This window comes from Cottoperca gobio, chromosome 24 (assembly GCF_900634415.1).
Source record: "Cottoperca gobio chromosome 24, fCotGob3.1, whole genome shotgun sequence".
NCBI classification, from domain to species: domain Eukaryota; kingdom Metazoa; phylum Chordata; class Actinopteri; order Perciformes; family Bovichtidae; genus Cottoperca; species Cottoperca gobio.
This window is the reverse complement of record NC_041378.1, coordinates 4,061,852-4,074,580: the sequence shown is the minus strand read 5'-3', so window position 1 is coordinate 4,074,580 and position 12,729 is coordinate 4,061,852. Positions and strand designations below refer to the sequence as shown.

At 42.5% G+C, this 12,729-nt stretch overlaps 1 protein-coding gene across 1 annotated transcript in view; it reads left to right on the top strand.

Annotated features, from left to right (window-relative positions):
- Window positions 1-575: 575 nt before the first annotated feature.
- Window positions 576-12,729, top strand: part of jag2b (jagged canonical Notch ligand 2b) — a 43,182-nt gene continuing 31,028 nt past the window's right edge. The window contains 2 exon segments of the mRNA XM_029462963.1: window positions 576-950; window positions 1,319-1,636. Coding sequence (XP_029318823.1) covers window positions 882-950; window positions 1,319-1,636 — 387 coding nt within the window. The 5' untranslated portion in view covers window positions 576-881.

The following is a 12,729-nucleotide window of genomic DNA, read 5'->3' as shown; positions in this document are numbered from 1 at the left end:
TTTTTGAAGCATCATTATGATTAAAAGCAATTAGATCAAGAAGGAAAATCCATTTGGAGGCGAAATTCAAAAATGAACACACTAAGAGGCATTCAGAACCAATGTTTTGTGTAATCACATTATCATGATCAAATCACATGTCATTCACCAGCTATTAGTCCACTCTGACCTCAGAAATGCAGACTACTTGTGGGACTATGAAAGTTATGGTGATAAAATATATTTTTAATTATTTGAATGAAATGACGCCTGATAATAAAAAAATATATAAAAAGCAAACAGCAATCTGACTTTAATTAAATTGAACACAGCGCCTATGAGGTCCTAATTTAAAATAATAGCCCTGCTCATCATAATATCTTTGCGGGCGCGTTTAATTAAAGTCGACCCCTGCTTTGTTCGCATGCTGTAATGCGGTTTGTCTAAATGAAGCTCCATACAAACCCAGCATAATTCAAGAGTTTTTGGGAGGAGGAAGAGGACGAGGAGGGTAGGTGGGGGTTATTATACTATTGTCCGCCCCTTAATCCGGTTGGCTCAGAGACTGCCCGCAGGCCAATTTGTAAGTGGTTTGCGGAGCTGCCAATCAAAGCAGACATCCTCTCCTCAGGCTGTGGCTACGAAACATCTCAGTTGCTGTGTGGAGAGATTTGACGGAGGGACACTCCTGTACATGGACCATCACTGCGCTGCAATCCGCCTGCCTGCTCACACACACACACGCATGTAATGCCTCGGTGAAATCTGGACGTACACGGTGGAGAAAATACGCATGTGAATATTTAATTTTTGCATGTCAGGAGAGGAGGAACTAGTCGCCGGGTCCGCGGTCTTTTCTTATCGCTTCCCCCCCCCCTATGTCACTCTAATTAATCGGAGGCATGTTGAATCGCACCAGGATTAGGAATTGCTTCCCAATAGTGTGCCTGCTGTTGACGTTATGGACGGAGGTAAGAAGGCTGTTTTATTTCAAAATATGTTTATTCAGCCCCTCATAAATAAAATAAATGTTTAAAATTACAAATGTCAAAAGTTGGTGGGCGTGGGCAGATATATTTGCTGCAGCGGTTAATTTGCTCCCGCCTGTAAATTGTTCACGTGCTGTTCACGTGCTCCATTCATGATTCAACAAATTTATTTTGGAATATCAACCCAATCTGGTATAAGCTTTTATGATGATTTTAATTGGCAGGTAGGCACTGTTTGACCACTCGTCCAAATTTTACGCACCGATTTGAGCACCCCAAACTATTCTGAGTAGCATGTGAATATATAGGCCTATATTTAAATTTGATCTTTTTTAAAATGTTGTTTCTAGGTGTCCCAGTCAACTGGCTATTTCGAGCTGCAGCTGATCTCCGTGGAGAATGTAAACGGCGAGTTGGCGGACGGGGAGTGCTGCGACGGCTCCAAGAGATCCCAGGACCTGCGCTGCACTGGAGACGAGTGCGACACTTACTTCAAAATCTGCCTGAAGGAGTACCAGGTGGCGGTCACCACCGACAAGTGCACGTTCGGATCTGGATCTACGCAAGTTCTCGGTGGAAATATGTTTTCTTTTAAGGGCGCAAAGAATAACCCGAATAAAATCGACGACGCTGGCAAGATTGTGATCCCCTTCCAGTTTGCCTGGCCGGTGAGTTGTGGTTTATTGCGTCCAATTAAGTGTTTTCTTGACATGTTCTTCCCTGGAGAGAGCATAACGCCGAACCCCGTGTAAAATATGGGTAATTGAATGTTCAATGTTTGATGTATGCGTGTACACGTGCGTCAGACAACCATTTTTTTTTTTTCAAGGGTTTGGCGCCTCGCTCCCATTCTGCATAGATCCAGTGCAACACTGATGTGGATAAAAGTTCACACTTTGTTTTCTAGTTTTCTTCTGTCATTGCACACTAGGGTACAGGTTTCAATTATTTCATTATAAATTAATCTGCTGATTATGTTAAGTATTTTGTCTATAAAACAGTGAAACCTACCTCACAACCTTCTTTTGTCAGACCAACAGTCCAAAGTCCACAACATAATTACAAATGCTATCATGTTAGACCAAGAAAAGTTGCATCTTCTAACATTTGAGAAGCTGGAACAATTGAATTTTTGGACTTTGTGCTTGAAAAGTGACTTATTGACTAATCCTTGCAGCTCTAATTGCAACAGTGTCCCAGTGCAGAACTCTACAGCTGTACAGTGGAAGGTTCGACAGAAATAACCTGTTTGTAATAGTTGACTTGAACTTCATCTAAATGGCCAAATCGACTGTAAATCCTTAATGATTTTGTTTCAGTTCTGGGTCATGTGTATGTGCCTTTGCAGAGAAGCCAGATCTCATTGACTGTCCCGACGAGCATCCTGTCCTTTTTATGAGAATTGACACACATCACAGCTAAACAGTTGCATGCTTCACGAGGATCCGATTGCAGCTACAGTGGTTTGCAGTGTCATCTGGGTCATCTTTTAAAGTTGCCCTGATATATGAGGGTTGGCTTTGTTCCAATCCAGCAGCTTGCACCTGCCAAAGCCATGATAGGGTAATTAGACTGGGGGAAATGCTTTGATATGTAGACCCTGCAGGGGGAACTCTGTTACTTCTCGTGTAGAGAAGCTGCGGGCCTCCAAAACTTGACATTTTTTTCATATTTTAACAATTGTGTTGCAATTTCATCAAAATCCAATCCATCCAGTGTAATTTGGTGTATTAAGACTTTTAGGATTGATCCACATTGCTCATAACTGTCAGTTTTTTGTTTGATGATTATGGGAAATATCAGGGTAAGTAGAAGCACTTTGTTTGGCTTTCTACAGAATAGGAACACTTTAACGGCTGAATTATCACAGGAGTCTGGTGTGATGTACGAGACTGGCATGTGCTGTGTTTGGAGGTGCAGCCCTGTTGTTTGTGTTGGATGGATGCTCCAATTAATTCTCTATTATAATGATGAATGAGTGACATTATGCTGCAAGTGTGAAATATGTGTTTGATGCCTTCAGGCAGTGGTTTGATGCTGCTGCTGGATGGTTTTGACACCCGCCCGCCCCCCTCTGCACCTCACAGCCTTCTCTCCTGCTGTGGGTGCCAGGTGGCCCCTGGTGGCTCCTCCAGGGCAATTAAGCTCGTCTGACTGCAGATGAGTGATAGCTGATGGATAAGGTGTGCTGCTGAACAGTCCTGTAGCACTGAACACACCTTTATTTTTACCTGTTTGGTTGAGAGGGGTGCTCTCCAATTTGTTACGACCTCCAGCTCTTGTTACCATCGCGTTTGAGATGAAATATTGTAAACTGCTTTAGGCAATGAGACGTATTGCAGGTATGTTTTTAGGAATCAAGATATTGATATGTTGCCTCCTTTTTATTCCGATTTGTAATGTGACCAGAATATGTTCTTTGTATTTGGAAGTAGAGATGATTAGTCTGAAGGTTAGTCCTTTGGATGATGGACAGAAAAAGTAATCGGCAACTATTTTGATTAATAATTTTTAGGTGTAGAAGTCTGTTTTGGATTGTTAGTTGGACAAAACAAGACCCCTGAAGGCATCACGTTAGGCTTTAGGACATTTTGATAGTGAAAAAATTACATTTTTCACCGTTTTTGTTGCTCAAATGATTAATCTACAAAGAAATCAGCAGAATAACTGATGAAATAATTATTTGTTGCAGCTCTTTTTTATAAAAAAAAGTGAATATCTTCTGGTGACTTTGCCTTCTGTGATAGTAAACTGAATATATCTGGGTATTTCCATGCAGCCCTACTTTGAAGAAAAGTTAATTAAACTTAATTTCCACAAGATGTTCCTGAAAGATTTTCATGTTTTCGCTGTCTCTTGTGTAAAGGCCCTGTCGCACATATCCGTATGACAGAAACTTATGCCGGCGCACACGAAATATCGGCAATAGGTTGATATAAATTAAGGGTATGTTGTGATCATTTGAAGGACGCAGACGTTACGCCAAACACGCCAGACGTACACAGTTCCGTATGGCAGAAACATGTCGGCGTATATGAAAATTAGCTCAAAATGTGTCTGAGTCCAAATAAATCCAACTTTTCCACAGCGGTGTTGTAGCTGACGCATACATAACAAATTATTATACGTATGTCAAACATTGATAGCGTATCACTTACTTATTTAAAACGTGTCAGAGCGTCTGGACAACTGAGCTGGAAAAGTGCCATCTGGTTCACGTCATGCTGATGCTGGAGAACGGCTAACATGCTGAACGCTAGCTGTACTATAGAAACACGTTTAATAAGTTACTCTGTCGTCAGTAACGTCTGCATATCTTATGAAGCACACGTCGCTTACGTCCAGTAATTTTGAACATGCTCAAAACATCAGCGTTCAACAACGCCCCCCAGCGTAACAGTGAGCTCTTAACGAATACTACTTATATCTTACCTTATATTTACGTAAACCAGCGTGTTGCCGACATTTTGTATTAGGAAGTGATGCGCTAGACATGCGTATCTGTATATGTTCACTTTTACGATCCGATGAAAAGTTGGACGTATTTGGACTCTGACAAATCTTCGTATGCGCCGGCATAAGTTTCTGTCATACGGATATTTGGGACAGGGCCTTTAAAGGCATCACATGTTGGGCTTTTGTCTTTTGTGTATTTAATGGTTTCGGGATTTCCCGCAGCTGTTTATAGCGGGGGCGGGTCCACCTTTAGTGAATTAACAGCCGCCTTTGCTAACTGTGTTAAGCTGCAGGGGAAAATTGCAAAGGTGTGATTTTTTCACACCGCAAAAGCCATATATTTAATGAGGGAGGCTAATTGTTTGGACCATCAGGTGGTAAAGATGGATTTGGGGCAACATTCACCACCTGGGCTAACCAGGGTGCTGCAGCTATATAACGTTCATTCATCACATAGAATATGAACCAGTGTCTCTGGTTGGACTCATTGACTGACACCTTGAGGCAGAGGTGAAGAGGGCTATTCTGGTGTGTTGTCTTTCTGTTAAGTGGCCCGGGCTGATAACGCTGCACTATTCCAGTGCCAGATGTCACAACAAGCCTGCGGGTTCACTTGCTGCGGCGTTGTCGCTTTCCTCACTGTCGAGACAAAGCTGCAGTGTACTATTGGCTGCGTTCTCCGGACAACTGCGCGGTTCAAGCCCCAAAGAGGGCCGGACTCTTCTGTCATCCAGCATCTTAAAAAAATGAAGATTCTTTTACTTATTGACTACCAGAATAAAGCTGCACGGGTTTAATATCTATTCCTACAAAACCAGTGATTTTCAAATGAACCTTGAAATCCTGAGTTGTGACGATGACCCTTGTTCAGGCCTTTTTTTAATTCTCAAAGAGCACTTTTCATCTTCCAGTCAAGTGTTATGCAGTCGGGCTGTGACCATCATCCTGCATTTCTGGGAAAGGCTTCTTCTCCTGCGAAGACGCAGACTCATCATAGCTTGTCTTCCCGGCCCAGTCATCATCACACCCGTGTGATGCAGTCGCTAATTGCTGATTTTACTCAGATTGCTTGATGCTTATACATTCTTTGGAAGTCTTCCAGTGATCCTCCAGCGCTGGCTTCTCCTGCCAGGAAAGAGACTATTGATGCTGCTGCCACCTCTGAGCTCAGCCTACACTCAGTGGTTCCCCACAGCTTTTTGAATTTACAGTAAATGCACACTCCTTTCTCATCTGATGGGTTTTTAAATATTTGTGTTTAAATTTGGATTTTTTTATGTTGTAGTCCAAAGTTTTGAGGCGTAAGGAATCATTTTTGGGAAATGAAGCTAATAACTACGCCTTGCTCTTTCGTTTCCTAAAACCACAAAGTGTTTTCACATCGGTGCCGTACGGATTAAACACATAAGATATAATATGTTAGAGGTGAAGGTTCCCCCCCCCCCCAATTCACCCGTCTCTATGCTAAGCTAGGCTAATCGCCTCTCGGCTCCAGCTTCGTAGTTGATGCACATAAGATGTGACCGGTATCATCTTAATAATCTCATGAAGAAGAAGAGTATTTCCCCAAAACATTTGAAATAGTATTTTAAGAAACAGTTTTCAGACGGAAGTAATTTTTCCGTGTCAGTGCTGTAGAGAGTGGATCATACTGCACCTCTGTCTGATTGAGTTTCCTGTCTGTTGACCCGTGCTGAGCACTTCAGGAGAGAGAGGTAGGGAGAGACACACGTCTTACTTCCATCTGATCACTAATGAAATTGCTGGAGGAATTTCTCTGCCTCTTCCCCCCCCAGCTACATTAGCCGGACGTCCGTTTGATGTGAGCCTGCCTGTAACTGTATCTGCTCTGAACTTGGATATGTATCAGACCTCCCTCGGCAGCAAAATAGATGCATGTAGGAGACCTGCAGCCTCATCAAGAAGCTTGAGTCGTTGAAGATTCTGAATTAAATGAGCTGTAGTGTTTTAAACCTCTGTATTCCTGTAAAAACGACCCCCGGTGTGTGTGTGTGTGTGTGTGTGTGGCTCATGCTCTTCCTTGTGTGGTGTGCTGTCAGTCTCGAGAGGCTGACCATCTCAAAAAGTGGAAGCTGTAGACTATCTCCTTCACATTTAAACGGCGGGTTGATCTGCACAGACCTGCAGAAGATTGTTTTTCTTGGCTCAAACTATTTAAATCATCTTGGCTCGCTTCTCTGGCCACGTGTTGGGAGTGTCGCTGTCATACCTTTTGTGCTACTGTCGAGCATGTCTCTCTCGTAGTTGACTCACTTGCACAAGAAGTGAGTCAAGGTCTTAAATGTATAGTAGATTTATAACTACAAACATTGTTTCTTATAAATGGTTTAAATGTCAGAAATACTACATTTTGCACCAGCACCATACTTCTTTTTTCTGTTAGGGATTCTTTTTCTTTTTCAATCTCTTGATTTCTTTTTGTTTCTTCGTCCACTTTCACACTTTGATTTAGAAAAACAAAAATCTGCGGCGGAGCATCCTGACTGGGACACTAACAGATTCACTGTGGTGCTTTTATACCAGTCAGAAGTAGGACGGAGGCTTTAGAAGCAGCTCATTCAAACACTTTGACTCCTCTGTGTGAGAGCGCAGTTAGCTGTGTTTTGGATGCACACACGCTCACAGAGGCTAACGCCGGCTGCCATGGTTAACCACACCTATTGCGGAGCTTGTCAGAGCTGTTGCTAGGAGACGGCTACATAGGCCTCTTGTAAACAATTATCTTTCCTCTCTGAGGCTCCCTCCCCCCCCCCCATCCTTCCTCCTGCCGGTCCCAGGGCTGCTGCGTGGAAAACCACTCTCATGGGTCTCACCTGTGGTTCAGGTCGGCGCCGTATTGATTATGCGATTACCCGGTCGAGCTGAACTCCCAACGTGTTTCCTAAGTGCTGTTTTCTTTGGCTTATTTTTAACTTGTTTAACAGTGATGACAATTAGCAACATGCACGTGTGCATTTAATGATGTATGTTTCGGATCTGCTGACAAACTGCAATGAATCCAAGCTGTTACACTTCAACATAATGCCACCAAGGAGAAGTGTATCTACAGCAGAGTCCCTACAACAGTCTTACTTTAGGCTTAGTTGTGGTCCCTTTCTAAGGTGCGTGTGTGCTTTTTGTTGTACATTGTGAGATCTTCTGTTGGGCTTGTGTTGAGGTAAAAAAAACACAGCTTTTCAGGATTTGCCAATTTTAGCCCTTAATTTCTATGTCTCGGCCTGGTGGCCATGTTGGTTTGACATGACCAGAATAAATTGGTGAATTTGACTTTAGTCTTCTCTGTACTGAAGATCTGTGTGGTTGCACTGGAACTTTCTGAATTTAATTGTAGGACCACAAACAACTATTTGGAATGTGGATCCTCTTAAAGACCTGACTGTTTTCAGCAGTTTCACCTTTTACTTGACAGAGGACAGTGTTGACATGGGGGAGGGAAGAGAGAGAGGAGGGTGGAGTATGACATGCAACAAGGATGGAATCGAAGTTGTTATGTGACATGCACTGTAACCACTCTGCTACTGGGGCGCTCCCTTTTTATGATGCGTTTAGTGTGGGAGTTCACTAACAGGCTCGGGTAAAGCTGTTAATAGAACTGTGATGGTTTGATAGTTTTAGTTTTTCTTCCTTCAATGGTCATCATGCATGTGGCGTAAGACATTTCTTTTTAGGGCGTACTGATGGGTCAAAGTTCTTGAAATGACGCCACATTGGAATTATTTCTCCCGTTTTATTTGTGGTGCTCTTGATGATATTTTGGCTTCTTAATGGGCTTTCTACACACATGCAACGTATCACTCGCAACATTCTCATGATTGAAAAAGCTCAAAGTAATTGAATTTATTTAACCTAATTAATTTAAAACAACATTTGATCCTAACCGGCATAGATATTGCATTGTGTAAAACTTTGTAAACAATCCGATCAGCATGCAAAGTCAGATTTCTGCAAAGAGTGTGCTAATGCTCTTTCTGCGTCAACGATTTAACGTAATTTTTAAACCACCATCGCTCCCACTGCCCTGACTTCTCCCCAGCGAGGCCTTCCCCCTCCAGACATTGCACATTTCGTTCTTAGAAATCTTACGTACCGTTGGCTGTCGTCAGTTTACAAGCCTGACAGACATCTGTGTTGTTGCTTCGCTCATCAACAAAGATGCAGTGTAGTATTGACTGTGATCTGGACAGCTGCCCTGTGGAAACCCGTGTGGACTGAACTCTTGTCATCGCCATCTGACTCTGACTACATTCTTGATATTAAATGGATCTGTTCTATGGTGGAAGGAGGCGGCGGGGATTTCCTCTGAGAACACTTTGTTTTCTTCATTCAGCGTGTACGCGTGGGAAATAACTGCTTTTAGGGTCCATTTAATTAAAAGGTTGTTTTCCTGCTCAGTGCCTCGGGGAGATGACGTTTTAACTTGCTCCATCAATGCTGCACGTATATAAACAAACGCAAATCTGGCAAATTTGGAATTAGCGGTTTGTTTTTACTTGCTTTGAGCAGTTTCAGCGTCAACCAACCGTCATGAATGTTCAACCTTACATTTAAATCCTTTCTGTGACGCTCTCAGCTGTTTCAGTGACTTTCTACTAACTTTGGACACATTTCTGCCCGTGCCAAAATGCACCAGTGTCCCTCTGGTTCTGTCCTCCTTACCTAGTTTACTTGCAACGCTCCTAGTCCAGACGATCATGAGTTGTTGGCATCCATCATGTCTGTTCCCCTTGCTTTGCTCCTCACCAACTAAAGGTATTCAAACGCAAACCGGAATTAAACTCATCCTGCAGCCACAGTGTCTGACAATAATGGAGTGCTTCTGGTTGGCGCCTCATTACAAACCACAGATCAAGCAGACCACTGCACTGTGATGAGCCAATTTTGAATGTGTGAACCAACATTTAAATTGGTTATGGAAATATTTCAAATAGAAATGCATTGCACCTTCAACAGGATCATGAGTACCTTGTGTAAAGATGATGCGAGTTGGGCAGACGCCTGGGGTTGTTAATATTTCTAGTTATTTTTCTATAGTAGCAGACCGCAGTCAAGCTCACATTGTGAAGACCAAGTAAAAGAACAGAAGGATATAACATAATTGGGGAAAACAACCTAAAGTTGCTTGTTATGTTGATATTTTGAACAGGTCTTGATCTTGACGCAGGACGACATGAGTCCTTCTGTTATGATGGTGCAGGTATTCCAGTGGGTGCTTTCAGGAGCATGTTCAAGATGCTCGTGGGTCTGAGCTCATGTGGCACTTAAGGAAGCTCCACTGTGTGTTTCTGTCTGCAGTATCTCAGGCCAAAACGATGCTCATGTGTTTTTAAAATCAGCTACTGTACCTCTAGCTAAGCCTGTACAATGTGCCTATGCTTGCAGTGTACAAGGTGTTTTGACATCACATTATACTGTAACCAGACCCTTCACAAATTGTAGTGTCAGAATGTTCTGCCCTTCTATAATACATGCCACCAGACTCCCACTAGTCCAAACAATGAATAGATAATCAGTAATTTCTTTAAACCAAAGTAGTCGTTGAACTATTTGCCCTGGGAGTCTGTTTCAGAGGCAATGTTGTACTTTAAGGTTCAAGAACCAACTAAATGTATTTGTCATTGTACAACAATTTACGCAACACAATTAAGTTATAGTCTCATTTTAAGTGGAGAGACTTCAGTTTGTTTTTTGTTTTGTTTTTCAACAGAAACTACATCTTTACGATGTTTTTCTTGCAACATGAGTGAAATGGGCAACTTTTAAAATATCAGTCAGCACAACTGAGCCCTTGTCAATGAATGACGGAGGGTTAAAGGCGACACTGCAGATGTAGATTGAGAAGCAAGGCAGCTTGTTGACGCCAATAAATCGTCCCCACGTAAATTGTGACGCAGTTTACGTGGTGTGGGAACAATGACAACACAACGCCTACAATCATGTTCTCAAACTATTTCCTCACACCCGACTGATCGAAACAATGACTTAAAACCTCAGTTGTCGCCTCCAACAAAGGGACTCAAAGTGTTGCATGAAGCCGGCTGCTCAGGTGCTGTTCTACCACCTTCTTGGGTGCAGTCGTCGTGCATAGAAAAATATGCACGACATCGATTTGTGTGTTTTGAATATACCGTTTGTGCATGTTGCTGTTGCCCGCTGTGTCCCCTGCCTCTTGTTAAATGAATGGTGTGCAGGTGCCAGAGGCTCCTTGTGGGGGTAATTAAAGCATGTCATTACATGGGCAGTTAAATTGTCATTGTACTGTGGAACTTGTTTGAAATGATAATGGGGCTCTGCTGGAGGTGGTGCTGTATTACTCTCCAGTCAGGCGCCCTGTTGCTTTGGATCAGAAATGAGCCTGTTAATGTTTCTGATGCATGTTTATTGCTGGAGAAGCTCTTTTTCAAATAATTGATGAGTTGATTTAATCGGCAGATCTGTGAAATGTTCTCCTCCAAAGAATCCTGCTAAAGCGCCACTTTAAATCTTGTGTTAACCGGAGATGTGCTCATACGTTTCTTGGAAATAAGTAATTCAGTGTGAATTTCTTTTCTTCCAAGAAACATATGAGCACATCTCCGGTTAACACACGATTTAAAGTGGCGCTTTAGCAGGATTCTTTATGGAGAAACTCAGTTTTACAGATGTGTCGATTTGTGTTAGTCACTTAAAAAAATGTTGAGGAAAGCCCTAGGCCGTCCTTGATGAGGCATGAAAAACAAACAGCTTTTGGTCCGATTTCAATTTTTTACTGACATTTCCATTGTGAGGCGTCCAAGAGATGCAGCACAGTTTGGTGCATTGATTACATTTAAAACAGGAGTTAACCCTGTATCGGTAAATTACTCAAAGTCAACTGAGACATATCTATTGTTTGCATGTGGAATCCTTTATGCTAATGCGCATGTGTTGGTGTTTGTTTTACGTGTTGCATACTCTTGGATCAAGCTGGTTAATTACAAACAGGAGGGGAGGGGTTTGTTTCATTGGAAGTGCATGGGTAATGACCCTGTTGGCATAGTAGCAGCATGCTCAATGGGCCGTGTGTTTGTGTGCACAGCCGGTGTACACCAGCCAGCCAAATGCCTTGCTTTCAGTGTGGCATCTCTCTTGGCACACGACTCTGGCAAGCAACTTGTGCGCAGAACTTGTAACCCTCCACCTCTAAACCCGCCAATGATATGCTTGTCTATAACCTGCTTTCTCAACCACACATGTAGTTATTGTTGTGTGAATGAATATTGACTTGAGGTATTGGTCAGTGGTGCTTATCTTGTCTGCTTGGTTCAACATCAAAGACATTGATATTGATACTGGTTTGTCTGCTCATTCTCTCGGGTAGAAGGTTTAAAAATGACTGACATTTGCTTTCATAGTGTTTTGATTGAGGCTTCATGGTCTGGCACGCGTTGAAGACTGTGGGATGTGGGACTGTATTTGCAGACTGTCACTGCTGTTTGGTGGTGTAGTAGTCCCACTGTGGCTCTAATCACTTAACTAGTCGTCTCACAAGAACTTAATTGATATCATTCAATCAAGCAAAAACAGCCAATGGTTCAATAATGGGATTTGTTGGTTTCCTGTTTCATATTTTGTTGGACAAAATAATCCACTTGAAGATGTGCTCTTGTGCAGGCTTGTTTTACTACAAGAGCATCAAGGGTCACTGGCGAGGTGTGTTAATAATCAAGCAAAGTACCGCTATATTTAGTACGGATGCCAAAAAAGGTCAAAAGCCTTCCAACTCGTACTTCTCTGCCTGCCAACATCACCACCACATTTGCAAGTATTTTGCCACTGGAGGTCTTTGATCCTTGCCTCTGAACAGATTGAGGAGCTAGACCGAGACAGATTTGCATTTGGGTTCACCCTTCAGGGAGAAGTGATGGGGAAACTGGTTGAGCTCACATTTACTTTTCACCCTTGATTGGAAGACGCTACTACCCCAACCCCCAAACAAGCCCCCCTCCCTTTGGTTGTGCTCTCAGAGGGTGTCTAGACTTTCAGCCTGTTTGCTGTCTAATTCTTTAATTACCCTCAGTATCATTAGGAGTTAATGATACTGAATTATTTTGCTTCCAGTTAGTCTTAACTCCTAATTAGAATCAAAGATGCAACTGGACATTACAGACTTGATTAACATCATTTTATGGGATGGCTTTCATTCTGTAATTCCTTTTATACTGGGAAGGCTTTACGTCCCATTAGTGATAGAGTACCGCTGTTGTTCATCCATGACAACAGCGGTACTGTTTACCAGTAATTCCAAAGGTGTGTGTGTGTGTGTGAG